Source organism: Leuciscus leuciscus (genome assembly GCF_965113295.1).
Source record: "Leuciscus leuciscus genome assembly, chromosome: 15".
NCBI classification, from domain to species: domain Eukaryota; kingdom Metazoa; phylum Chordata; class Actinopteri; order Cypriniformes; family Leuciscidae; genus Leuciscus; species Leuciscus leuciscus.
The window spans coordinates 23239244-23266745 of NC_138739.1; the positions used below are offsets into that span (position 1 = coordinate 23239244).

The 27502-nt window shown below is 35.9% G+C and overlaps 3 protein-coding genes and 1 long non-coding RNA gene across 8 annotated transcripts in view; 3 read left to right on the forward strand and 1 right to left on the reverse strand.

Moving 5' to 3' along the window:
• Positions 1 to 209: 209 nt before the first annotated feature.
• On the forward strand, positions 210 to 26694 carry LOC309475763 (uncharacterized protein). The gene is made up of 6 exons (XM_082138646.1): positions 210 to 1122; positions 24347 to 25131; positions 25217 to 25543; positions 25916 to 26035; positions 26232 to 26302; positions 26400 to 26694. The coding sequence occupies exons 2-6, from the start codon at positions 25104 to 25106 to the stop codon at positions 26550 to 26552; spliced, it is 699 nt and encodes a 232-aa protein (XP_081994772.1). The 5' UTR covers positions 210 to 1122; positions 24347 to 25103; the 3' UTR covers positions 26553 to 26694.
• Positions 1116 to 4030, forward strand: LOC309475762 (uncharacterized protein). 2 transcript variants are annotated; one of them, XM_082138644.1, is made up of 5 exons: positions 1116 to 1770; positions 1848 to 2174; positions 2256 to 2360; positions 2577 to 2638; positions 2740 to 4030. In XM_082138644.1, exons 1-5 carry the CDS (start codon positions 1677 to 1679, stop codon positions 2866 to 2868), a joined length of 717 nt encoding a protein of 238 aa, XP_081994770.1. In that variant the 5' UTR covers positions 1116 to 1676; the 3' UTR covers positions 2869 to 4030. The 2 variants fall into 2 exon arrangements, with proteins under 2 accessions (XP_081994770.1, XP_081994771.1); XM_082138645.1 differs by having other exon boundaries at positions 2259 to 2360.
• Positions 7392 to 8415, reverse strand: LOC309475134. Its single transcript, XR_014197525.1, has 3 exons — positions 8222 to 8415; positions 7821 to 8144; positions 7392 to 7724 (listed from the first exon to the last, which is right to left on the reverse strand). It is a non-coding gene; the product is annotated as an uncharacterized lncRNA (long non-coding RNA).
• The window catches only part of LOC309475761 (uncharacterized protein), a 56049-nt gene continuing 39153 nt past the window's right edge, over positions 10607 to 27502 (forward strand). Inside the window, exons 1-10 of one of the 4 annotated variants that reach the window (XM_082138638.1) lie at positions 10618 to 10919; positions 11021 to 11350; positions 11525 to 11644; positions 11779 to 11873; positions 11982 to 13366; positions 13471 to 13800; positions 13998 to 14120; positions 14271 to 14365; positions 14489 to 14566; positions 14673 to 14763. In XM_082138638.1, coding sequence (XP_081994764.1) covers positions 13339 to 13366; positions 13471 to 13800; positions 13998 to 14120; positions 14271 to 14365; positions 14489 to 14566; positions 14673 to 14747 — 729 coding nt within the window. In that variant the 5' untranslated portion in view covers positions 10618 to 10919; positions 11021 to 11350; positions 11525 to 11644; positions 11779 to 11873; positions 11982 to 13338 and the 3' untranslated portion in view covers positions 14748 to 14763. Of the gene's footprint in view, positions 10920 to 11020; positions 11351 to 11524; positions 11645 to 11778; positions 11874 to 11981; positions 13367 to 13470; positions 13801 to 13997; positions 14121 to 14270; positions 14366 to 14488; positions 14567 to 14672; positions 14764 to 27502 lie in introns of those variants that run through there. The other 3 variants (XM_082138640.1, XM_082138639.1, XM_082138643.1) reach the window with 3 other exon arrangements.

A 27502-nucleotide genomic window follows, 5' to 3' on the forward strand; every position in this document is an offset into this window, starting at 1 on the left:
CAGATCTGATCACATATACATCTATATATTATGAAGTGTATTACTGAATATGAAATGACATACATTATGATATAATATTAGTACATTTATTGTCACATATTTTTCAATATATGAAAATCGGCAATTCATTATGTATTATTCAATATATTGTAATATATTAACACAATATATTATTCTGATATTTTCAAATATACTGTTAAATCATTTACATTTACATTTACATTTAGTCATTTAGCAGACGCTTTTGTCCAAAGCGACTTACAAATTGGGACTAAATTAAGCAAGTCATCGTGAAGAGGCAAAAAAACAACGCAAGAAGTGCTCAAAATATGAAGTTCAGGCATTATTCAGAGTAGCATAAGCCCGATAAGCGAGAATTTACAGAAAAAAAAAAATATATATATATATATACAAATTTTTTTGAATGTTGTCATGGATTCTGCATTCCGGATGCCGGTGGGGAGATCATTCCACCAGCATGGAACTGTGAATGAGAATGTTCTGGAAAGTGATTTTTTGGCTCTCTGTGATGGGACCACGAGACGTCGCTCGTTGACCGATCGTAGGCTTCTGGTAGGGATGTAGACTCGTAGGAGTGAGTGAAAGTAGGAGGGAGCTGAGCCTGTGACAGATCTGTAAGCAAGCGTCAGTGCTTTGAACTTGATGCGAGCAGAGAGAGGTAGCCAGTGCAGTGAGATGAACAAAGGAGTGACGTGGGCCCTCTTGGGCTCGTTGAAGACAAGACGAGCTGCAGCGTTCTGAATCATTTGTAGAGGTTTAGTTGCACATGATGGAAGTCCAGCCAGAAGAGCATTGCAGTAGTCAAGCCTAGTAATGACCAGGGCCTGGACGAGAAGTTGTATTTAATACATTGATCATTCATATTGGGAAATATATTTTCTTTTCGAAAGGGAATGCAACACAAAAATGTTTATTAACAAACATAAATGAGTAAATCCAGGCATGGGCCAAGGCAGGAAAATAAAACTGAAGAGTAAATCCAAACATGGGGAATGCAGACGAAAACAGAACTGAAAACAAACCAAGGAAAACACCAGACACTGAACAAGGAAAACACTGGGGTATCAATGCACAGGATAAAGAGAGGCTAACTAGGAACAGGTGAGGGTAATCAATACTGACCGATTTGCCTCTGTACCTACGAGTATCAAAAAATCTCGTCGTTTGGTACAAAATTTCGATACCTAAGCGGTTTATCTCATCAACGTCAGTGAGCCAATCAGCATGCAGCATGATTGGCTGTGGCCAGAGCCATTGTGAGGCATCGAGGAAAAACACTAGTTTAATTACGCCAGTTACGCCCAGAGAGCGTGTCACAAATTAAACACATCAAACTCTTTTGCAAGAGTCTTTTTTTGTTGTTGAAAAAAATCAAGAAGTGCTAAGTTGATAGACTTTTATTCATGCTTAAAAGCAGAAAGTGATTGAACTAAAGCTGTTTTTCAGCTTTGTTTGTGTCTCTTTATTTGGTCTGGAAAGTAACTGATCATCTATAACAAGAACTTGATGAATCTCCAGGAAATGACGCAAACATGATCTACTCCCATTTCCAAAAAAACTAAAGTGAGCTCAGTGTAAGTGTAAATTCAATCATTTCTTCCGTTTTATTTAGTATTTTCTGAAGCTCAGCAGAAACACTTCCTCTAAGAGATTCTATGAAGGTACACACACCATCAATCTCCACACAAGTTCAACCTGAACACGTTCAACAAGATCCCAGAATGAAGACTCTGCTGCTTTCACTCCTCTGTAAGTTTATTTCATGTCATTTTGTGTGTGATCCTGTCATGATCAGATAATCTGAATGATGTTTTCTGTTTGTTCAGGTGTGTTTGTGTGTTCTCAACACACAGAAGGTTTGATTGATCAACGGGTGACTTTAGGACAGAGTGTGACTTTAGCTTGTGAGTTGAGATTAAAAGCTGTTATATGGTTTGTGATAAAACCATCAGTTCGTCCAGTGATGATACTGCGTACGTTTGGATCTGAAGAGGCTGAATATTACGACGAAAAATTCCGCAACAAATATACAGAGGGAAGCAGGAGCCAATTAATTATCAATACTGTCACTGTTGATGATTTAGGAACTTATTACTGTATAAGACCAGGCTGGGCTCTACAGATCAGTGACGGTATGAGACTGGACACCACTGGTAAGCGTTAAACGGCAATACATTTATACAACTGAGAGCTTTATTATTATTGTTGTTATTTTAAATAATTTTTTTGCACAGAAGGTCCAGATGAACCAAAGCAAAAAAATCCCCCACAGAGAGCATATCATACCCTGATTGTCGTGTTCACCCTGCTGATGCTTGTGCTGTTTGCTGCAGTGATAGGTGAGTATAATTTTTTTTTTAAATCACAATATATCTAAATAAATACATATTTATTATATAAATGATATGAAATACTTAAATATATATTTATAATATATTTATATTATTATATTATAATCAATTTGATAAAAAACTAACTATTTTATGTAAGTTTGGCTGTATTACATTTGTCAATTAATTTTCATTATTTAATCAGATCATATTTTGCGGTTTTAGGTTTATTAATTATGAACCGTAAACGGTCTAGGAAAATTCCTAGATATGTAAATTTTCAGCAGGTAAGACATGTCTTTTTGCTGTTTCTATTAATAATTCAGTTCAGTTCAGTTATAAATGGGAATTAGCAGCTATAATCATTATTTTCTTATCATTCGTTTAGATTTCAGACAGAAGAATAACATCCATTCAGACCAACGGCACTGTTGTTCCTCAGAATCCACTGATCGATCATGGATATCAAGTGCTGCCATACTCTGAGTCTACATATGAAAGATTGATTTCTGTTTGATTCTAATGATCAGAATTGTGTGCTGATTTTAACATTAAAATGTCAATCAAGTTTTATAGCTTTTGACTTGAGAATATATCAACTTTGTAATGTTTTTGATTGTTTATGTCTCTCTCTGAGTTGCTATTAATTGAGTGAAATGGGATGTAGTGAATGTTACTTTTAAAAGTAATGCGTTACAATATTGCGTAACTCCCTAAAAAAATAAATAATTGCGTAGTAATGTAATGTGTTGCATTAATTTTGGGTTACTTTTTCTCACCTGGGCTGGGCTTGCTTGTTTGTTTTCTAATAACAAAAATAAATTAATAAATAAAAGTTACATTTTTGGCTGATGTAAAAGCTTTCACACCAAAAGTGATATGAATACGCCTCAGGCCGAAGTAAATGCAGATTCACGGCTATACAGAACATACTTTTTTATTACTTTTTTAGTAATTATTCAAATTAAGAATCTAGAGTATGTGATTTCAGACCTCTTACTGCAATAAAAAAAAAAAAAAAAAGAATCTTTGTGCAATTGAGATGAATAAATGCATGTTCACATTAAGTCTAGAACTACAATAACCATCATGTTTACACTTATTTTTCAATGGCACTCCTGGTCCTCCATATCCTGATTGCTCATGTGAAAATGAAACTCAGCTGGATGTAACAAACAAGATTGATAACTTTTTGTCATAACTTGCAATGGTAATCGTAAACCTCATAATGACCTAAAAATGTAAAATGGCAAAAATAACAATTATGTCATCCCTCAGCCTTGTGTTGACATAAAACCACATGACTTACTTTCCTAAACACAAAAAGAGAAGTGTGATGGGTTCTGTATGGAAAATTCTCAAGTGCTGATCATGACAAATTCTGAAATATACTGTTTGTATTATGTCATGATATATTGAGTAATCAGCTGAACTCTTAACCCATACAATGTTATTATGATATTTTTGCTTATGCCAGTAACAGAGAGTAAAAAGGGGGGGGCTTGCTTTACCAATTGAACCAATCATATTGCTAGAAGGTGACATGTAGTCACGATGATCTTATTTTGTTGTGTCTGTCTTTATCCTGTAAAACCTGTATTCTTCTTTTTCGATGAGATTCTCTGAGAGTTACTCGAGTAGGCTACTCTCCCGGCCGTGATTAAAGCATTTAAAGGACATTTGCTGAAGTCTGTCTGTTTATTATTGTTTATTTTTATTCTACAAGTTAGAGTAGCCTATAGAATTAGACCACTCAGCCGACGTTGATGTGTAGACGCGCTAGAGTATAAATATTATAGGAAACTAACGTCGACTGTAGACGTTCGGGGACGTCGACTGTAGACGAGACCCAGGTAGAATAGAAGAAAAAATCTACCACAGTAGTTAAGATAGTGATATGAATAGATAATTTACTGTCATTACATTGTCATTCTGCATAACATCTGCATTTATGTTCCGCAAAAGAAAGAAATAATGTATTATACACAAGCCAAATCAAATCTATTGTAAACAGTAGACTTATAGTAGACTTATGATTGCCACCTTAAATCATGATCACCGTAACAACAGGTTGAGACTGAGTTGGCAGGCATTCGACCCAGCACTGCTGCCAGACTGCTGACACGAGACGGACACGGACAAGAGAACCAATAAAAAACTCCATTAAGGTGATTTTCAGTGTATTGTTAGCCTCAAACTTATTGTACGCGAATTAATTAACTATTGAACTATTAGTATAGTTTCAGCACATGGTTATTAGCACGGGCGCTCTGGGATTAGCGCGCCAGCCCGCCATGTTGGACAAAACATTGAACAGTTAAGCCCTCATTATGCTTCTGCGTCAACTCCACGGCGTAGCTACGCCGTCACTCCAACGGCGTCGTGACCGTTTTATGGTTCTGCGTCGGGTTGCGTTGCATCGCGGTGCATTTCACCGCCAGAACGCTAGGGGGGTGGTGTGGTTCGCGAATCTCTACCCTAGTTTGTTTTGGTTCCATGCGCCGGTTCCGCTTTTTCATTTCCGACAATGGCGAGCGAAAGAGAGAGAGTGTTGTTGCAGCTGGAGCTAATCAACAAATGATTTTATTGCAAATGTTTAATCGTAGAAGAAAAAGACGTCAGCGAAGGTGGTCTGTACGACCAGTGCACGAAGACAGGGGAAGGATTGGCGAATTTGTTACGGTTGTTCGACCGCTGAGGGACTTGGACGAAGAAATGCACTTTAAGTATTTTCGGATGTCGAAAGGTCGATTTGACGATCTTGTTCATCGTTTAAAGCTGTTAATACAGCATCAGACTACACACAGTATGCCTATTGACCTCGCTCAGAGACTGGCAGTGACTTTAAAGATTTTATCTTCGGGTGCAAAGATCACCGGGTTGGGCTACAAAATGGGTTCGACCACGGTGCCATGGCAGGATAATGTAGTGTCCCGTGGCAGACTTGGTTAATTACTTGATATCCATGATGTACCCGTGAACATTGTATTGTAAATAAACAACAAACTTTTTTTCAAAACAAACATTGATTTGATTGATTGAAGTTTATTTCTAGCAACAACAAAAAAAGAAAAGAATATATATAAATATATACATACACTACCGGTCAAAAGTTTTAGATCGGTAAGATTTTTAATGTTTTTAAAAGAAGTCTCTTCTGCTCACCAAGGCTGTGTTTAGTATATAAAAAACAATAAAACAAAACATATTTTATGACAATTTAAAATGACTGTTTTCTATTTTAATATATTTTACTCCGGAAATGATGTATAATCTGACCAATCACAGCCCCTGCGGTCTGCGTCACCGCGACGCGTAGTTACAATTTTTTGGAGGTGCACTATCTCTAAAGCCTGTTTTATGCTTCTGCGTCGAATCGACGGCGTACCCCCGCGGACCCCTCTGCGTCGACGCGAACCTCGACGCGACCCCTCCGCCGTAGCATTAAGAGCCGGGGGGTGAAAACTTTTTGAATTGGAAGATTCTTCTGTCGCTTCCGAAGGGCAGTAAATGGAAAAAAATATGACCCGACTCTTAATGCATTGTGTGTTTTTCCATCTGGAGCATCAGTAAAAAATTTCACCTTTTGTAGTTGTGTATGAGTCCTTCAATTAATTAATAGATCTCAAAATTACACAGTCACTGCTGGAAAGGGTTCAAATGTCTTCAAAAATGTCTTCATCTTGTTTCAAAGTAGAACGAAAGTCTTAAGGGTTTGGAACGACATGAGGGTGAGTAACTGATGACAATATTTTCATTCTTGGGTGAACAAATCCTTTTTGCATAATTGCATACGTTTTTCATTTTCATGGAAAAAAATATGACCCGACTCTTAATGCATTGTGTGTTTTTCCATCTGGAGCATCAGTAAAAAATTTCACCTTTTGTAGTTGTGTATGAGTCCTTCAATTAATTAATAGATCTCAAAATTACACAGTCACTGCTGGAAAGGGTTCAAATGTCTTCAAAAATAGCTACGGCGGAGGGGTCGCGTCGAGGTTCGCGTCGACGCAGAGGGGTCCGCGGGGGTACGCCGTCGATTCGACGCAGAAGCATAAAACAGGCTTTAGAGATAAGCATGTGGTTAATATCCCAGCTGCATTGTTGTATCATCAATTTAATATGGTTATTTGGTTGTAAAGGGTAAATATTAGTGAAAATGTTATGGTTTCATTGCTTATGTGTACATTCTAGAAATCTTATTCTATTCGTAAAGAGTACGAGATTTAAGTGTCACTGTGACCATTGTAAATGCCACACAGGTCTTTTGTGGGCCAGGGCGTGTGAACTGTACAGAGAGTGTTCATAAATAGTCTGTTGATCGTACTTTCTTACTTTTCTAGTGTGAATGGAAAGCGTTTGAAGTCACTTATGTTTATAGCTAGTCATTAATAACTATGCAAAGAAATGTACATGTGTTGATAATGTAATGTAATGTTCTGAGCTGTTGTAATGTGTGTATGCCTTTATTAATTCATTCAGAGTAAATACGACGATATCACTGCAGCTTTCTACTAGAGAGTCACATTATATTTTTCACGAGAACTAACGTATAGGCCTAAATGACTTACTCAATGACAACCTACCCTAGTTATCTCAGTAGAAAGAATTTTAATATTCTAAAAGTAGTCTTATACCAGAAGGTAATTTATATAGCGAGTCATGGTGACATGCAGATTTTCTATATTATATAGAAAATCTGTAGTAAGATTGTTTACTACGAATCTGAGCAGAAGTGCTGATGCAGAAACTAAGAAAAAGGAAAACCCTCCCTTGAAAAAGAACTTGAACTGACCGACTACTGTCTATTATTACTAATATTGTCTATTAGTATTTAAGATCTGTGTTGGTGAAACTATATTTGGAAAGTGTAAACATCAAGTGACTCACATCGGCCGGCTGAGCGATTTACACTGCAAACTGACAAAACGTTTTTATCATTCTTGTTTGTTACATCCAGATATTTTCAAATGACCAATAATTTCTGCCACTACATCCCATGATTTTAGCAACTCAGAGAAAGACAAACAAGCAGTCAGAAACATTACAATGATTATTTATTTTGAAAGATACATTCAAAATTCAAAAAACGACAGATTTAGTCGTTTTTTGTTATGAATAGACAAGAGCAAATTATGTTTTAAAGTCATTGAGAGTTCAATGATTACATTTAATGTTAAAATCAGCACACAATTCTGATCATTAGAATCAAACAGCAATCAATCTGTCAGTATGATGATATTTCATATTCAGATATGGCAGCACTTCTAGATATCCATGATCGGTCAGTGGATTCTGAGGAGGAACAACAGTGCCGTTGGTCTGAATGGATGTTATTCTTCTGTCACGCTCATGAAACTTCACGTCAGACCTCTAATGAATAAAAACATACATTATACAGTACATTATATATAAAAATAAAAAAAAGTTAAATGAATTTTGAAATGAAAATTGCAGTTTAAAACGTACCGGTGTCCAGTCTCATACCGTCACTGATCTGTAGAGCCCAGCCTGGTTTAATACAGTAATAAGTTCCTAAATCATCAGCAGTGACAGTATTGATAATTAATTGGCTCCTGCTTCCCTCTGTATATTTGTTGCGGAATTTTTCGTCGTAATATTCAGCCTCTTCAGATCCAAACGTTCGCAGTATCATCACTGGACGAACTGATGGTTTTATCACAAACCAAATAGCAGCTTTACATTTAAACTCACAAGCTAAAGTCACACTCTGTCCTAAAGTCACCCGTTGATCAGTTACACCTTCTGTGTGTTGAGAACACACAAACACACCTGAACAAACAGAAAACATCATTCAGATTATCTGATCATGACAGGATCACACACAAAATGACATGAAATAAACTTACAGAGGAGTGAAAGCAGCAGAGTCTTCATTCTGTGATCTTGTTGAACATGTTCAGGTTGAACTTGTGTGGAGATTGATGATGTGTGTAACTTTATAGCATCTTTTAGAGGAAGTGTTTCTGCTGAGCTTCAGAAAATACTAAATGAATCAACGACTCAGAAAAATTATGCAAACTTATGCAATTATGCAAAAAGGATTTGTTCACCCAAGAATGAAAATATTGTCATCAGTTACTCACCCTCATGTCGTTCCAAACCCTTAAGACTTTCGTTCTACTTTGAAACAAGATGAAGACATTTTTGAAGACATTTGAACCCTTTCCAGCAGTGACTGTGTAATTTTGAGATCTATTAATTAATTGAAGGACTCAGACACAACTACAAAAGGTGAAATTTTTTACTGATGCTCCAGATGGAAAAACACACAATGCATTAAGAGTCGGGTCATATTTTTTTCCATTTACTGCCCTTCGGAAGCGACAGAAGAATCTTCCAATTCAAAAAGTTTTCACCCCCCGGCTCTTAATGCAGTGTTTCCTTCTGGAGCATCAGTGAATGTTTTCACCTCCTGTAATAGTTGTGTATGACTCCCTTAATTGTCCTCAGTGTGAAAATATGGATCTCTAAATCATACAGTCACTGCTGCGAAGGGTTCAAGTATGCAAAAGATGCTGGAAAAAGGTATGAAACTAGTATGTTTGCATAGTGTTCGTCTTAAAATGTTAACATATTTTGCCCCATGTGACAAATTGTATTATATTTGTCAATACTAAGGGACCGTTCACACTGTTTTCAACAAAGAAAACTTTTTATGCATTTTGGCTGGTGATGATGTGTTCAGTTCAGTCTAAGCCAAATGTCCCATCCTTTTAGGGAAAGTGATGCAATAGGCTCTATGCACGAACGCTGCTGACGTATTTCCGGTAGGATCTCAGCCAGCGTCTTTACTTCCGCATAGAGCATTCTATAGCGAAGTGTATAGCGACAAAACTTTAATAAAATTCATTTTCTCAGAAACGGAGACAACGATTTTAGAAACCGATTCGCTAGTCGGATTTCGCGCGATATGAGAGAATACTCACCCTCAAAGTTGTCGATGTAGCTCAAAATTTATAATTTAAAGCCCTTCTCTTTCTTACTCTTATGTGTGACAGCTAACTGCCTCACAATATTGTTAACATCATTCACGTTAACCGCTGGAAGTTCTTGTAAACAGCGAGTGTAATTTGTCATTATCTCCACCTAATGCAAAAACGGCTTCCGACGCAGCACCGGATGTAACTGGGCGGGCTGAGACAAAACGCGGAAGCGGTCGTGCATAGAGCCTATTCATTTCCATAGTGTCTGGAAATAAAGGATTTGGGTGATTCATTTACCCTAAACAATTGTGTAACCACTTGGGGTGCGTTTCCCAAAAGCATTGTTAGCCAACTATGGTCACAATTTCAATTGAAATAGGTTGTTAACAACAGAACTTACAACCATTTGGCTTTAGGAAAAGGCACCCCAGATGAGCTTGATTTGAACTCAACCCAATTTTTGGTTAAAAACATTAAGGCTACGTTTACACGGAAACGATCTGAAGAGAAAACGCAAAAGTGATCACTTTTTATTCTGCGTTTAGACGAGCGTTATATGGGGGGGAAATCTGCGTGCATACGGTCGGTGACGCAAAAGTGTGTGAAATTCAATGTAGTATGCACTCAAGGCGGCTAGTGTGAAGCACTGATCGGTGCCTTCACTGTCTAGCAGACTTTTGCGTTTTTACCGTTTAGACGAAAACGCGACGGTGGAGCGTTTTTAAGATTTCCACTCTGGAGGGTGGTTTCACTTTTTTTGCGTTTTTAAGCCCCAAAAACACCGCCGCCATCTAAACGAAAGGCACATCTGATAAAATATTTTTACGTTTTCACCCGCGAGCGTTCTCGTGTAAACAGGGCCTAAAACACGAACGGAACAACCAACATTAAATGATGAATACCAAACAAAGACCGACAGAAAGCAAACTCATAATATACAAACCAAACAAGTCAAAGCAACGAGTAACAGGTGTTCAACTTAATCAAACAATGAAAAACCATGGAAACAAACTAAAAAACCCAGACAGGCAGCGGACAGGCAAACTCAAGACACAAACAAAACCAAACATAACATAACACTGACAGATACCACAAATATAAGTATTCCAAATTTTCTGTAATTTCAGTCGTTTTCCATCATTATGTCAAAAGAAAAACCCAAACAAACAAGAACCTTTACACTGTAAAAAGTGGTAACGTTTTTTATATATAATGTACTGTATAATGTATGTTTTTATTCATTAGAGGTCTGACGTGAAGTTTCATGAGCGTGACAGAAGAATAACATGACTCTCAAAGACTTTAAAACATAATTTGCTCACATATCCATATAAAAAATCAACCTGTCTGCAATTAAAACATCAAAATAAGTTTTATAATGCATTTGTCAACAACTTTCCAAATGCAGTTTCACCGGCACAGATCTTAAATACTTAAAGGCCCCTTACTTCTGCAAATACTTCAGTTCCAGTTAAACTACATCTTCTTTTCAAGGGAGGGGCTTCCTTTTTCTTTCATTTCTGCATCAGCACTTCTGCTCAGATTCGTAGTTAACAATCTTACTGCATACAAGTAAAAAAAAAAAAAAACAGAATGAGGACGGCGCAGCTTTTACTGTTCTGTAAGTTTAAGTTCATGCATGATTTTATTGTGATCTTCTCATGAGCGGATAGTGTTTTATTGTTGTCTAATCTCAGTGATCTGTGTGTTTTATCTTCACAGTTCTGCTGGTGTGTCAAACTACAGAGAGTTTAAGAGATAAACGGGTGAATTTAGGGGAAAACGTGACTTTAAACTGTCAGATTGGTGTAAAAGAGATTTATTGGGTTTTCCAGACACTGACAGATTCTCCAGTGTTGATAATGCGGACTTTCACATCAGATTCTACATCAACTCAATTCTATGATGAAAGATTCAAAGACAAATATTCATCATTAACTTTGAGCCGTTTATTTATTAATAACATTACTATTGATGAATTAGGAATATATTATTGTGTAAAAACAGGCCCGCCTCTACAGCTCAGCAATGGCACCAGACTTCACATCACTGGTAAGTGTGTTAACAAACCGGTTTGATCTGTTGTTATATCTATGAATAATCTAAAACCATTCACATAATGTATTAAATTTGTATTTCAACCTTTATTTCTATCAGGTCTGTGTAATATTGAAACATGTTTTACATTTCTAAACACAAAACTCGTGTATTTTCTGTTCTTAACAGAAGCTGCTCAAGATCAGAATCAGACAGAAGTGAACAATAACTCACAAAGTCCGAATACACAGCAAACTCTGATGATTTTATATGTCATACTGAACATTGTGATGTTTTTGGCAATAATAGGTAAGATATTATGGTTCTAAAATGTCAAATGTCAAATAATAATAAATCATATAATATCTTTCTTTTAAAATATGCTACATTCCTTTAGTGATGAATTGTACAATGTTTAATCAGAAATGTTGCTGGTATTTTAGGTCTATTGCAGATCAAACTTCAAGTGTGTAAGAAAACACACCAACAATATCAAGATGAGGAACTGGAGCAGCTTTACAGCACAAATGATGAAGAGGTAAAACACATCTATAATTCAGCTTTCTTCATCACAGAAAAACTCAATTCTACATGGACATTAGCAGCTAATTATTTTTTTTTTTTTTACAAAATTATTATTCTGTAGTTTTCTGAAGTGGAGTTTCGTCTCTCCCATTCGACCAACAACACTTTTGGAAAAAAGCCTAGACAAACATGATCAAGAGTGAATCCCCTCATACAGTCTAACAGAAATATATTCTCACAAATAATCAGTAAAATATTGTTAGCTTGATTGTTGTTTGTTTTAGGTTGACTGATGTTATTGCTTGTTTACTTAAACATGAATGTACATTTCAGGATTGTTTCTCTTTGTTGTTGTTTTCTTGATAAGTAAATTCTTAGGAATTAAATTTCTGTAATAAGTTGTTTTTGATTTTTTGAGTGTTTTTATGTGAACTCACAATGATGGAAAATGGCAAAAAGCAAAGCCAAATATGTATAGGCCTAGAGTATATACAGGGCTGGAGCCTTTGCTTCATTGACGTCTTATTGGCCTCAGATCAAAATATATTAGTACACAGAAATTATTTTCAGTAATATAATACTATTATAAATACATGAGTATACATTAAAGTATTACTTCATGTAATCTTCTAAATAATGATAGTAAATATTGTAAGCTTGTTGATTGTTGTTTAAGATCGACTGGTGTTTGTTTCCTAAACATGTATATAATGCAAAATTCTCAATATTTTTTCAGCACAGCCTTTCTTTGCTTTTGTCTTGATCATTTCTTATAAATGAAATATAAATACAAGTTCTATATGTAGCTTTTGAACACATGCAAACATGAGAGAACCAATGATATATTAATAACTGATTATGCTGTGGTCAGTGTATGTTTTTTCTTGTAAGCTTTTTGTTTTTCTATGCATTTTATCTTGAATCTTTAAATAAAACCTGTAGCTTGCCTTTTTTTTTTTTTTGCCAAATAATTAAATAGCTTAACCAAGTTTAGTGTTTTGTTCTTCCCTCATATTAAAAATATTTAAAAATATCAAATGTTCTCATATGTCATATTTTCACTGCTCAAGGGCCATAAAATAATCCCCTTCCGTACATGACTTTTGGGTTTATTAACATATTTCAGTGTCAATAAATAGGCCTTCTACTGTAAATAAAACTGGACGTGTGTAACGCTGAGCGCTGCAGTGAGTCTTCTGGTTTTTTAGGTGTGTTTTTCGTGTCTTCATTTTCTCACTGCATTCATCCGCTCTGAGTGTGTTTTGTGGGTTAGTCGGCTTCAACTCTGCTCTGGTTTATATGTTAAGTTTGTGTGTGGAAACGTCAACGCCTGTGCCTTTTCTATCTTTGTCTTCGTCTCTGATCTACTTCATCGCTATTAAGTGTGTTTGCTGGTGTCTTATTTTTATTCTGCATTAACACTTCTGCTCAGATTCATAGTAAAATATTTTACTGCATATAAATTAAACACTTACAGAATGAGGACGGCGCAGCTTTTACTCTTCTGTAAGTTTAAGTTACTCAATGTACTTTCACTGTGATCTTCACACGACTGGATAGTTTTGGTTGAAGGTATTGTGTGTTTTACTGTGTGTGTTTTATCTTCACAGTTCTGCTGGTGTGTCAAACTACACAGAGTTTAAGAGATAAACGGGTGAATTTAGGGGAAAACGTGACTTTAGACTGTCAGATTGATGTAAAAGAGATTTATTGGGTTTTCCAGAAACTGACAGATTCTCCAGTGTTGATAATGCGGACTTTCTCATCAGATTCTACATCACCTATATTCTATGATGAAAGATTAAAACACAAATATTCATTACTAACTTTGAGCCGGTTATTTATTAGAAACATTACTATTGATGAATTAGGAATATATTATTGTGCAAAAACAGCACCAACTCTACTGCTCAGCAATGGCACCAGACTTTACTTCAATGGTAAGTATTTATAAATCACATTTACAACTGACATATAACATGTATATATTTGTAACTATAAAATATCTAAAAAGTAATTATTATCTATGTTACTGCAATAGCCTAAATGTATGTGCTTAAATATAACTCTATCAGAGGTTTTTAATCATATTTGGCATTAAAAACACAAAACTGATAAATGTTTTCTATTCAAACAGAATCTGCCCAAGATCACAATCGAACAGAAAACGAAAATCAGCCACAACAGACACCTAAGACTGACAATATTATGACGGTTGCATCCTTCATATTGAACATTGTGCTGATTATCGCAGTAATAGGTGAGATTTCTGTACAAAAAAAACATGATAAAATGTTCAAAATGAATCTGCCCACTTATTTATAGTCATTTCAATTAAGTTTAGTGTATTCCTTTATGAAGAGTTTCTATGAAATGTACTCAAGTACTGTTTTATAATGTATGGCTTTAGGTCTGTTAATACTTCAACTTAAGAAGCCCACAAAAAGTCGACAACATCGCCAGAATGTCGAACCAGTGCAGCTCGAGGACTTTAACGCCGCACAGGTAAGACTTACATTGCTATATGATTCACTTGACATTGTAGTTCATGGAAGACATTTTTTTCCAAAATTTCCAGCTAAAAATGCTAAAAAGGTCTGCACTCTAAAATAGTTTTATTGTAAACAGGAGATAAAAAACATAAAAACACACCAACAATATCAAGATGAGGAACTGGAGCAGCTTTACAGCACAAATGATGAAGAGGTAAAACACATCTATAATTCAGCTTTCTTTATCACAGAAAAACTAAATTCTACATGGACATTAGCAGCTAATTATTATTATTTATTTATTTATTATTATTCTGTAGTTTTCTGAAGTGGAGTTTCATCTGTCCCATTCGACCAACAACACTTTTGGAAAAAAAAAATATTCTGACAAATAATGAGTAAAATATTGTTAGCTTGATTGTTGTTTGTTTTAATGCAAAATTTTAAATAGTTCTATATTTTCACTGCTTCTCTTTGTTCTTGCCTTGATTAGTAAATTATATTAAAAAATAAATGTCTGTCTAATAAGTGGTTTTTGAATATTTTAACTCACAATGATGGAAAATGTTTTTCCATTTTACTTACCGTAACGGTTTAGTTCACCTAAACATTTTTTTTTTTTTTAAGTAATAATTCACATTTCCCTCATGTTGATACAAACAGATGCAATGAAATCCAGGCAGACAAGCTATGATTATGTCAATGATAAAATCTGAATAAGGAATACCACATTTATTAAATAAAAATGTACAATTATAGAGACAAACAAATAAATCAAGTAGGCTACATAATAGTTTATAATAAAATACAAAGTAGCCTACTGGGGAGACCTGGGACAGTTGCAACAGGGGATGGTTGCAACATGTCATTTCTCTCCAATCAGAAACAAGCTAGAGTGATGTCACTCATACTGCACATGCACAGTTAGACCCTCCACCCACCAAGAAGACAGTAGACATATTCAGCATCTGCTGCTGCATTTATTGAACAAAACTTGTTTTGGAGGTATGAAAGTAAATTTTTTCATGAGATATATTTTTTGTCATACTGTCCTGAAATTTTGCATGAATTAATCAAAACTTACTTCGTTGGAATTATTGTTTTGTTGACTTCTAAGTGACATGGTTAGCATGTGTCAAAGTCAGTGTGTCTAGCAGGCGTATGATGTTCTGTCATGGCTGATAGGGTTGGGGACGGTTGCAACATGTTATAAATTGCATGTTTAATAAAAGTTTGTTGCATTGCAAATTGTTAAATTCTTCCTGTCTGACACTGAAATATGGAGAGATTGAATAGCATCTGTAACACCTGCACACTGAATCTATGTTCTACACATGAACAAACAAAACTCAATAACTGTTATTTGATAAATATGACCAAATAAATAAATAAATAATAGGCTACAATAATATTATTGAAATAAATAATACTATAATATTATAGTAGGCCTAAAACAGTTAATATTTTCAGAATTCTTTGCTCATTGAGACAAAAAGCTTAAGTTAATTAATGAAATTTAAGGTATTTTTAACATGTTGCAACCGTCCCTGGGTTGTGTTGCTACCGTCCCCTGGGTCGGGGTCAGTTGCAACATCTGACTTCTTCCATTCAAATAAATACTGTGAACGATATGTCATATATAATCATCTTTAAATGGTATGGGTACTTAGCAGACAGATGCAAGTTTAATATATACAAATTTGGTTGGTCTAGTCCAAATAGTCTCTGAGTAATTGAGAGAAATGCAGAAAGTGTTGCAACTGTCCCCGGTCTCCCCCTACCTAACACATAAAGATTGTGAAGATCAGAGTATAGAGAAAGAAGGACAAAGGAAGTAAGACATTTGCAGAATGAAAACAGAGGCATAAGTGAAGAGCAAAATAAGAGCAACGATATATGTATATATACAGGAAACTTACATCCTCTTAAACGAATGTTTTAGCCTGATAAGAAAAGGTCAAACAGACTGATCCAGTATGTCATAGTTAGTGTAACGGCTAGGTCTGAATGACTGGTCAAATGTCAAAGATAGAGGGAAACAGATATGCTATATGAGGTGTTGTTTTGACTCCTTTAAGATCTTTAAGAGAATATTGCAGATCTTGCATTATCTCATGTCTGCAGAGATGGACACAGACATAGGCCTATTCTGATACAAAGATACCTAATCAATTCTGATTGAAAATACACACACTCGATCTTACAGCAGAAGAGATGCCAAAAAACAAACAAAAAAACATATCAGAGATTCAGAGCATGTGCCAAATAGTAGAAAATATAGGCTATAAATGATTAAGGAAATAATAACATGTAAAAGATTAATAATCTATAAAGAATATAATTAATAAAAGACATTAATCAAAAGAATAAATTGAATACAAATAATTTCGCATTGCTACACTACAAACCGTACATGCATTTCTTCCGTCCACCACAAAAGCTGTTAGTGAAAGAGTCTCAAAGTGAAATCTAGACTCACGCGTCTACCGTGCGAGGCTCTCGTCCTCCTCTATCGCTCTCACTTTAATTCTTCTATAAGTTTTCTTGACTTTCTTAATATCTTATATGTTTATAATTTAAATACAGACAGACAGAGCAATGTTTCATCTCTGCATGTTTAGCATCGTCTTTAAATAGGAACGGCGCCATCTACCTGTTGGTAGAAGTATCACAGTCCGACGCGCTGAGGTAAACCACTCGAAATAAGTTGAACATAGCCTACCTTAGTCAATACTACATTGTATATTATTATTTAGTTATGGACATAAAGAAGTTTTAAGGTGTGTTTGGGATCAAATATAGCTTTATCTGATACGTGACAATATATGTAGGCCTATTTAATTTAAACAAAGTCCCTCAAACTTGCATTCTGACGTACATTTTCGGGGGTATTCATTCCTCATAGTCTTAAGACTTAATAACTTACTTTTTATTAATTTAGGAGCTATAAATAGTGTGAGATTTTAGTAACATAAACCATCGCTTCATATCCCCAGAGGCGGCCTTCTATGTTTCACCCGTTTCAATTTAAACAGGCCCCGCCCTCCAAGGGGGGCCCCAACAGACCAGCAGAATCCCATTCATTTTCTACGTAGGATATTGATTTTCAGCCATAATGTCTAAACCATCCCAGGTAGATTGACCACGAGCTACGAGGTTGTGAAACGAAAGTTTCTGCTCCTATAAAAGCCACAAGGTATGAAATCAACTTTGTTATTTGCGATCTTCTGGAGAAATACTACACTACCCACAATTCTAAGCAAAACACTGACGTCTCTGATTGATCGAACGCGGGCCACGGTTACCATGGCGACGTTTACCGCCCCCGCAAACAGCGCAGTGCTGAAATAACGCGGAGCCCATCGTAATTTATGATAAGTTCGGTTCAGTGTCAGTCAGACACCTTTTCTTCTTTGCTTTTGTTAAATAATTAAAGTTGAGGGAACGTTTGAGCTGTTTTTTTAACCCTAAAACTGGGTGTCACATAATTTTTATTGTCTTTTTTTGGGGCATAAGAACGATTTTTTCATCAAACCCTTTAATCATTTATCACAGCCTGGTCTGTCTTGAGTCTGTCTCGAGTAACGTTATGCTGGTCACATGATTTGCTTCAAGTTTTCGTCAGCCTTGCGTCGGGTTCGCGTAGAAGGTACGGCGTAGCATACGCATTGACGTGTACCATACGTCGTACCCTTCGCCGTACCCTGACGCGCGCCTCCTCAAAAATGTAACTACGCGTCGCGGCGACGCGGACCGCAAGATCTGTGATTGGTCGGCTGGATAGCATCGCGTTTCCTCCTACGCATTTCCGGAATGATCTTCTGCACTCTGCACCGCCCGCCCGCCATTTTTAAATTCCGAAGATCAGTGAAGAGCCATGGAAACAGACCAAGTGACCGAGAGATTGCTTGAAGAAGTGCGGAAATACAGCCATCTGTATGACTCCTTCAGTCGCCATTGCTCGTAGAAACCTAAACTCAAAATAGCCGCGAGGAATGTAAACACAGTGGAACTGGAACATTAAAACCCACCCGCGCCAACTAGCGTTTCGGCGGTGTAACTGCAGAGCAACACAGACATTCGCAGAAGTATAAATGCTCACGACGGCGTCGCCTACGTGCGTAGCCTACGACGTACACTACGTAGTACAAATTGGTATAAATTGTAGTATAAATTGGCCTTAAATCCAACATGGCTACTGGTGGTGCAGGACACTCAGATTTTGAGGAAAGTAAATATATATTAAACTTACTTTTCTTCTGGAAAAATAATAATAATACTGCTAACATTAATTGTGAACATTGTCTTGAGGTGCTGAAGAAGAAAATTAATTAATATGTTGTTCATGTTGTTATTTAGCACGTTTTGAAATATATGTGACTCCTGAGTCACGTTGCCTGTTTAGGGTATAAAAAAGGGATTAACCCTAATTTTGACCAGTTTTTAATTCACTATATTACAATTAAATCCTAATCTTATCATGACAAACTATATATTATTGGAAAGGCCTAAGACTTCTAAATAGATATTTTAGCACTGTTGTTTGTAACAAATTATGTACGAACAGTAATAGATGAATTTATGACAAGAGTGCACCTCAAAAAAATCTTCTGGCGTTTGTCACAAAAAGTTGACGCACACACTTTTAATAATTGAAACTTCCAATTTCAAAACAATCGTTTTGAAATTGGATATTGCATTACCATAGAAACGGTACTCTAAATTCTTTTATCTGGCTCCACCCCTTTTGGGCTTAATCATGTTTCATAATTTATGATCAAAACCTTTTCTAATCTTGACAAAATATTGTTCAGAAAGGTCTGAGTCTCAAGGTTTGATATTTTGTGACAGAAGTGATATTTGGACAGAAATGTATAAATTTGTTACGGCAGAATGCATACAATTAAATTCAATGGAATGTATGTCACCCGGTGGCTATTTTTGGTATTACGCCTAAACAAAATCTCATGGGAACTTCAAGTTTTGTGATATCATTATCAAATTAAAATTAGTAAGTAAGAGTAAAACATATTTTGTAAAATAGATATTTTATATAAAAGAATATTAAGTACAGTATATTTGATTTACTGTAAATTTAAACTTCCATAACTTTTTCATACTTTAAATTTTTTGAAGTGCTTTCACTTCAGCAATAATCTCCTGAGTGTTTTTTTTTAAAACAAGACGAAACTTAGGTCTACACCTTAAAGCATTCTTGAATTACAACCATTTAAGTTTGAATAGTGCATTTTAATGTCCATTCTCAAAAAGGGGGTGACAGTTAAGGGGTTAAAGTACAATTTTTATGGTAACGCAAGGTCCGATTTTTCACAGGCTGAATCTTGAGTTCGTAAGCTTTCGAATGATATATAATTTGTCAACATTAGATCAGATGAAGTATAGGATAATTGTTTTAAACATGCAGTGGCAAGTGGGCCAGTAACAGTTAACAGATTAATGACTTGGTCCTTTTTTATACCCTAATCAACCAACGTGACCTGGGAGTCACAACTCATAAAATCCCAAATACATCAAATATTTCAAAAATTATTTTGGATATGTTTTACCTAAGTCCAGGTGATATAAAAAATGACATGAAATTATTTTTTGCTTATCATTTTCCACTCTTGCCTGTTTAAGGGTTAAAGTAATGGCTGTGCACTCCTCAGCACAGTGATAGTCTTTTGGTTAAATACGTTAGTACATGCAGGTGTGCTTGTGCCTTTGTTAACTATATATATATATATATATGGAACATTTATAAAGTAAATAATTATAGAATATAAGAAATACATTACATTATATATTTTTCTATATATGTGTGTGTGTTTATGATGCATGAGTAAATATATCTGCAATATATTACACATGCAGTACCAAATCTGATCACATATACATCTATAAATTATGAAGTGTATTACTGAATATGAAATTACATACATTATGATATATTAGTAAATATATTGTCACATATTTTTTTCAATATATGAAAAGCAGCAATTCCTTATGTATTATTCAATATATTGTAATATATTAACACAATATATTATTATATCATTTATATATTATTATATCACAAATATACTGTTATATCATTAAATACACTCACCTAAAGGATTATTAGGAACACCTGTTCAATTTCTCATTAATGCAATAATCTAATCAACCAATCACATGGCAGTTGCTTCAATGCATTTAGGGTTGTGGTCCTGGTCAAGACAATCTCCTGAACTCCAAACTGAATGTCAGAATGGGAAAGAAAGGTGATTTAAAGGAGAAATGAAGCAGTCAATCAAGTTTACATGATTTACAAAATGGATTTCCACTATAATCAACAATTATATAAGAAACATGACAAATGTAAACATATAAAAGAAAAAACGTTATATCTTTCGCGGCCAGGGCGCCGCCATTGTGCAGTATTCTAACATGTGACGTCACGGGGTTGGTTGGCTTTAAAGGCTCTGGGCTGAGTTCAGTAAAACGAAGTGAAAGACATAAAACTTAACATTAAACTACGCATAAAAAGCGTTCATCTGCTATCATATTATCATGTCAAACCTCTCATACATGTTTGCATCACACTGGCTCGTTAACAAGATGCATGTGCTAGTCGAACCAGCGAACAACTAACGTTAGGTACAGTCATTGTTAGCTAACAGCTGTAAGCATGAACTAGCTAAATAACGCTAACTTAGTGTTTAGCTAGTGAAGTTTATTAGTACCAGACAAAAAGACGACGTCTAACGTTATGTTAACAAACTGCACACTGTAGATGTTTGTGAAATAATTTTTTATTCAATATAATGTTTTACATTTTACAGACATGTTACAACTATTTACAGGCTATTTGCTAACGTTATAGCTTGTGTGTGTGTGTGTGTGTGTGTGTGTGTGTGTGTGTGTGTGTGTGTGTGTGTGGACTACTCTTCAATCCTTGGCTCACTGAAATGACTAAATAAAAAAGCCGTCTTCCTGCTTCATTCTGTAACATACAGATCTGTATTATGCTATTGTTTTTGATTCTGTAACATACAGATCTGTATTATGCTATTGGTTTTGATTCTGTAACATATAGATCTGTATTATGCTATTGTTTTTGATAGTGTTATACATTTCTTACAGATAATCACGATGATCATTGCGTTTGTCTTACCGAATGTGGTATCTTCCTGTCAGCAATTACAGTTTTTCTATAAGCTTTTTTATTTGTATTAATGCCAACAGTAAAATGTTGCCAGATATTGCTACGAAAAACAAGAAACAATTTTATTTATTTTTTATAATCCGAAATAAGTTCAAAGCTTGTGTTTTGGAAATAAGATTAATATATCACGAACCCTAACATGCAACTTTCCACTTTAATAACTTCCTAAAGTGTGACATTAAATCAGAAAAACAAGTCCAGAAGACTACTGCCACATTTCCATTAGATGGATCTGGCAACACTGGATCGCACCCGCGCCCTCACAACGCGCTCTCAAGCCCCGTTCATTGCGCTAGATTCTCGCAGCAAAATGAATTGCAAACACTCATATGAGGTGGTTTAAACGGCTAATTAATCATTCAGAGAGCTTGAAATTTTATTTTTGAATGTAAAAAAATGACAGAGGTCCGGACCTCGGTGACCTCAGCTGGCTACGGCCATGTATCACCGGCTGTTCGACATAGCGACGTACCACTGCTCGGTTCCCACGCCGTATCGACTCAAATGCATAAGCAATGGGACACATGGGCTCAACAGGTCTTTCAAGTTCGTCTTCCTCCATTTCAAATCAATTGCGTATTCAGTCCGGTCCAGTAACGCTTCACTCTCTTCACTCACCAGCGGAACCAACCAACCCCTTTACGTAGGCTGTGACGTCACTTCAAAATGGCGACTCGCTAGCTAGATAGATAGCTAGAAATTACGAAAATAATTTTGTCATATCTGTGGTTTTAACAACTTTTTTAAAATAAATTTTTTGGCAAGGTGATTTTTCTAATATATGTAGCTACTACCAGTGCCAAAACATGGACGTTTCATTTCCCCTTTAAGCAATTTTGAGAGTGGCATGGTTGTTGGTGCCAGACGGGCCGGTCTGAGTATTTCACAATCTGCTCAGTTACTGGGATTTTCACGCACAACCATTTCTAGGGTTTACAAAGAATGGTGTGAAATGGGAAAAACATCCAGTATGCGGCAGTTCTGTGGGCGAAAATGCCTTGTTGATGCTAGAGGTCAGAGGAGAATGGGCCGACTGATTCAAGCTGATGGAAGAGCAACTTTGACTGAAATAACCACTCGTTACAACCGAGGTATGCAGCAAAGCATTTGTGAAGCCACAACACGCACAACCTTGAGGCGGATGGGCTACAACAGCAGAAAGCCCCACCGGGTACCACTCATCTCCACTACAAATAGGAAAAAGAGGCTACAATTTGCACGAGCTCACCGAAATTGGACAGTTGAAGACTGGAAAAATGTTGCCTGGTCTGATGAGTCTCAATTTCTGTTGAGACATTCAGATGGTAGAGTCAGAATTTGGCGTAAACAGAATGAGAACATGGATCCATCATGCCTTGTTACCACTGTGCAGGCTGGTGGTGGTGGTGTAATGGTGTGGGGGATGTTTTCTTGGTACACTTTAGGCCCCTTAGTGCCAATTGGGCATCGTTTAAATGCCACGGCCTACCTGAGCATTGTTTCTGACCATGTCCATCGCTTTATGACCACCATGTACCCATCCTCTGATGGCTATTTCCAGCAGGATAATGCACCATGTCACAAAGCTCGAATCATTTCAAATTGGTTTCTTGAACATGACAATGAGTTCACTGTACTAAAATGGCCCCCACAGTCACCAGATCTCAACCCAATAGAGCATCTTTGGGATGTGGTGGAACGGGAGCTTCGTGCCCTGGATGTGCATCCCACAAATCTCCATCAACTGCAAGATGCTATCCTATCAATATGGGCCAACATTTCTAAAGAATGCTTTCAGCACCTTGTTGAATCAATGCCACGTAGAATTAAGGCAGTTCTGAAGGCGAAAGGGGGTCAAACACAGTATTAGTATGGTGTTCCTAATAATCCTTTAGGTGAGTGTATATTGATCATTCATATATTGGGAAATATATTTCCTTTTCATAAGGGAATGCAACACAAAATGTTTATTAACAAACATAAATGAGTAAATGCAGGCATGGGCCAAGGCAGGAAAATAAAACTGAAGAGTAAATCCAAACATGGGGAATGCAGACGAAAACAGAACTGAAAACAAACCAAGGAAAACACCAGACACTGAACAAGGAAAACACTGGGGTATCAATGCACAGGATAAAGAGAGGCTAACTAGGAACTAGGGATGGGACGGTATGAAAATTTGATATCACGATAATAGTGACCAAAATTATCGTGATTATCAATATTATCACGGTTTTGTTAAAACGAGATGAAAGTGTTCAAAAATAACTGATGCTCACACTGAAAATATTTTAAGTTTTATATTTGAAAATCAACAACAAATAAAACAAGCAGATCTATGCACTTTTTTAAGCAAGATTATATTCTGTGGTGTTTCCTTCCTTAAAATGACCGTCGTCAATAACAACGCATTATAACACAGCGTATAACAACAGATGTGCACGCGCGCTCTCGTTTCATTCACATACAACTTGCCGTCTTGCGTCTCCGTTTTCGATTGTATTGAAAATGAAATCAGAGTTGATTTATTGTTTACTGAGTTTGATAATATTTGTGTGATCATGTAAGATTTAAAACATTAACCTGCCTTCCGCCATTCCTTCTCGAATAAAAAAACAACAACATTGCGCGCTGCGCCGGCGTCAGAGCTGTTGCTGGCTGGACATGATTTACAGTGAGTTATTAAAATCGCGATAATCAAACACGGTTTTAATGATAATTCAATTTTAAACGATAATACTAACCGTAAGTACATTTTATCGTGGTTTATAGTGAAACCGGTAATCGTCCCATCCCTACTAGGAACAGGTGAGGGTAATCAATACTGACCGATTTGCCTCTGTACCTACGAGTATCAAAAAATCTCTTGTCGTTTGGTACTAAATTTCGATACCTAAGCGGTTTATCTCGTCAACGTCAGTGAGCCAATCAGCATGCAGCATGATTGGCTGTGGCCAGAGCCATTGCGAGGCATCGAGGAAAAACACTAGTTTACGCCAGTTACGCCCAGACAGAGAGCGTGTCACAAATTAACCGAAAGAAGGCTTAAAATGTCTACTTTTACTCTACTGCGGAGATGACGAGTCAGCAAGGTCAACTTCATCTTTGAAGCCCTAAGTTATCAATCACTATGGCAACAAACATGGTTGACTAAAGGTGATGATACACACGCAACTTTCTGAGCAATGTTGCTGTCAACGGGCAACCAGATGAGACACAGGGCCCACGACCGATCTAAATTATCCAGACAGAAATGTATTGCCCATTTTCAATGGGAAAGTGCCCAAGCAACAATCGCTCGGCAAGATTGCCCAGCAACATTGCTCAAAAAGTTGCCCTGTGTATCATCACCTTAAGGGGCTGTTCATACAACACCATTCTCAACTAAAACAACCAACATGATCTACAAAAGTGAGGTAAGTGTAAGTGTAAATTTCATCATTCTGTTTCGTTTAGTATTTCCTGAAGCTCAGTAGAAGCACTTCCTCTAACAGATATTATAAAGTTACACACATCATCAATCTCCACACAAGTTCAACCTGAACACGTTCAACAAGATCACAGAATGAAGAATCTGCTGCTTTCACTCCTCTGTAAGTTTATTTCTTGTAATTTTGTTTGATTCAATGTGATCCTGTCATGATCAGATAATCTGAATGATGTTTTCTGTTTGTTCAGGTGTGTTTGTGTGTTCTCAACACACAGAAGGTGTAACTGATCAACGGGTGACTCTAGGACAGAGTGTGACTTTAGCTTGTGAGTTGAGATTAAAAGCTGTTATATGGTTTGTGATAAAACCATCAGTTCGTCCAGTGATGATACTGCGTACGTTTGGATCGGAAAAGCCTGAATATCACGACGAAAAATTCCGCAACAAATATAGAGAGGGAAGCAGGAGCCAATTAATTATCAATACTGTCACTGTTGATGATTTAGGAACTTATTACTGTATAAGACCAGGCTGGGTTTTAGAGGTCAGTGACGGTATTAGACTGGACACCACTGGTAAGCGTTAAACTGCAATACATTTATACAACTGAGAGCTTTATTATTATTGTTGTTATTTTAAATAATTGTTTTGCACTACAATTATTCAAACAACAAATGATACTTTTATACTTTGCTTTTTTAAAGATGTATCTCAAGAGGGCGGTGCTCGTACCAAACTGTTCACCACTGTTAGTCAGTTGGAAAAAATATATATCGGAGATATATTATTATTGTTATATAATAATTATGTTTCTAATAATAATAATAATGTTATTTATTCAAAGTTATTTTGCAATCTAAATGGCAAGGATGCATGACAAAAAGTTGAATAATTATCCAAACTATCCAAATTATCTGTAAAAGATAAAACGTTTCTCAAAAACACAGAAGCCCCCCAAGGTCCAGATGAACCAGAGCAAAAAAATCCCCCACAAGATAAGAGAGGAAATCAGACCCTGATTGTTGTGTTCACCCTGCTGGTGCTTGTGCTGTTTGCTGCAGTGATAGGTGAGGAAAAACATATCTTTTTTAAATCACAATATATCTAAATCAGGAAAATGACCTTTAAACTTAAGCTTTTTTACATATTTATTATATAAATGATATATATTTATAAAAAAAAACAACTATTTTATGTAAGTTTGGTTGTACTACATTTGTCAATTTTGACAGCATTTAATCAGAGAATATTTTGCGGTTTTAGGTTTATTAATTATGAACCGTAAACTGTCTAGGAAAAGTACAGACAGTCCTAGATATGTAAATTTTCAGCAGGTAAGACATGTCTTTTTTCTGTTTCTATTAATAATTCAGTTCAGTTATAAATGGGAATTAACAGCTAATGTATATTTTTTTATTATCATTCATTTAGATTTCAGGAAGAATAACGTCCATTCAGACCAACAGCACTGTTGTTCCTCAGAATCCACTGATCGATCATGAATATCAAGAAGTGCTGCCCGATCGTGAATATCAAGAAGTGCTGCCATACTCTGAGTCTACATATGAAATATCAACATACTGACAGATTGATTTCTGTTTGATTCTAATGATCAGAATTGTGTGCTGATTTTAACATTAAATGTAATCATTGAACTCTCAATGACTTTAAAACATAATTTGCTCTTGTCTATTCATAACAAAAAACGACTAAAATATGTCTGCAATTAAAATGTCAATCAAGTTTTATAATGTTTGCTTTCAAAATAAATCATCTTTGTAATGTCTTTGACTGTTGTTTGTCTCTTTCTGAGTTGCTAAAATCATGGGATGTAGTGACAGAAATTATTGGTCATTTGAAAATATCTGGATGTTACAAACATGAATGATAATAACTTTTTGTCAGTTGATTTTTACACTTCCCGAATACAGTTTCACCAACACAGATCTTAAATACTAATAGACAATATTAGTAATAATAGACAGTAGTCGGTCAGTTCAAGTTCTTTTTCAAGGGAGGGTTTTCCTTTTTAAAGTAAACAATCTTACTGCAGATTTTCTATATAATATAGAAAATCTGCACATGTCATCATTACGTGTGGATATCGCTATAAGTTACCTTCTGGTATAAGACTATATTAAAATACTTTCTACTGAGATAACTAGGGTAGGGTGTCATTGAGTAAGTCATTTAGGCCTATACGTTAGTTCTCATGAAAAATATAACGTGACTCTCTAGTAAATGTAGAAAGCTGCAGTGATATCGTCGTATTTACTCTGAATTAATTAATACACAAATTACAACAGCTCAGAACATTACATTAGCTCAGCACATTACATTACATTATCAACAATAATACATCAAATTTCACATTGCATACTCTGTGATGATTCTGTGATACTTTTGCGTCTTTCTTTCTTCAGTCGAAAATAAATTAAAGTTTTTGAGGAAAACATTCCAGGATTTTTCTCCATATAGTGGACTTCAACGGTTATCAATGGGCTGACGGTCCAAATTGCAGTTTCAATGCAGCT

Bases quoted from the DNA above. Each gene is read 5' to 3' on its own strand.
- LOC309475762 (XM_082138644.1), top strand. From the start codon at position 1,677: ATGAAGGTACACACACCATCAATCTCCACACAAGTTCAACCTGAACAC. The intron at 1,771-1,847 runs GTAAGTTTATTT...CTGTTTGTTCAG, and splicing joins TCTGCTGCTTTCACTCCTCT to GTGTGTTTGTGTGTTCTCAA. The intron at 2,639-2,739 runs GTAAGACATGTC...TCATTCGTTTAG, and splicing joins GATATGTAAATTTTCAGCAG to ATTTCAGACAGAAGAATAAC.
- LOC309475763 (XM_082138646.1), top strand. From the start codon at position 25,104: ATGAAGAATCTGCTGCTTTCACTCCTCT. The intron at 25,544-25,915 runs GTAAGCGTTAAA...TCAAAAACACAG, and splicing joins TATTAGACTGGACACCACTG to AAGCCCCCCAAGGTCCAGAT. The intron at 26,303-26,399 runs GTAAGACATGTC...TCATTCATTTAG, and splicing joins GATATGTAAATTTTCAGCAG to ATTTCAGGAAGAATAACGTC.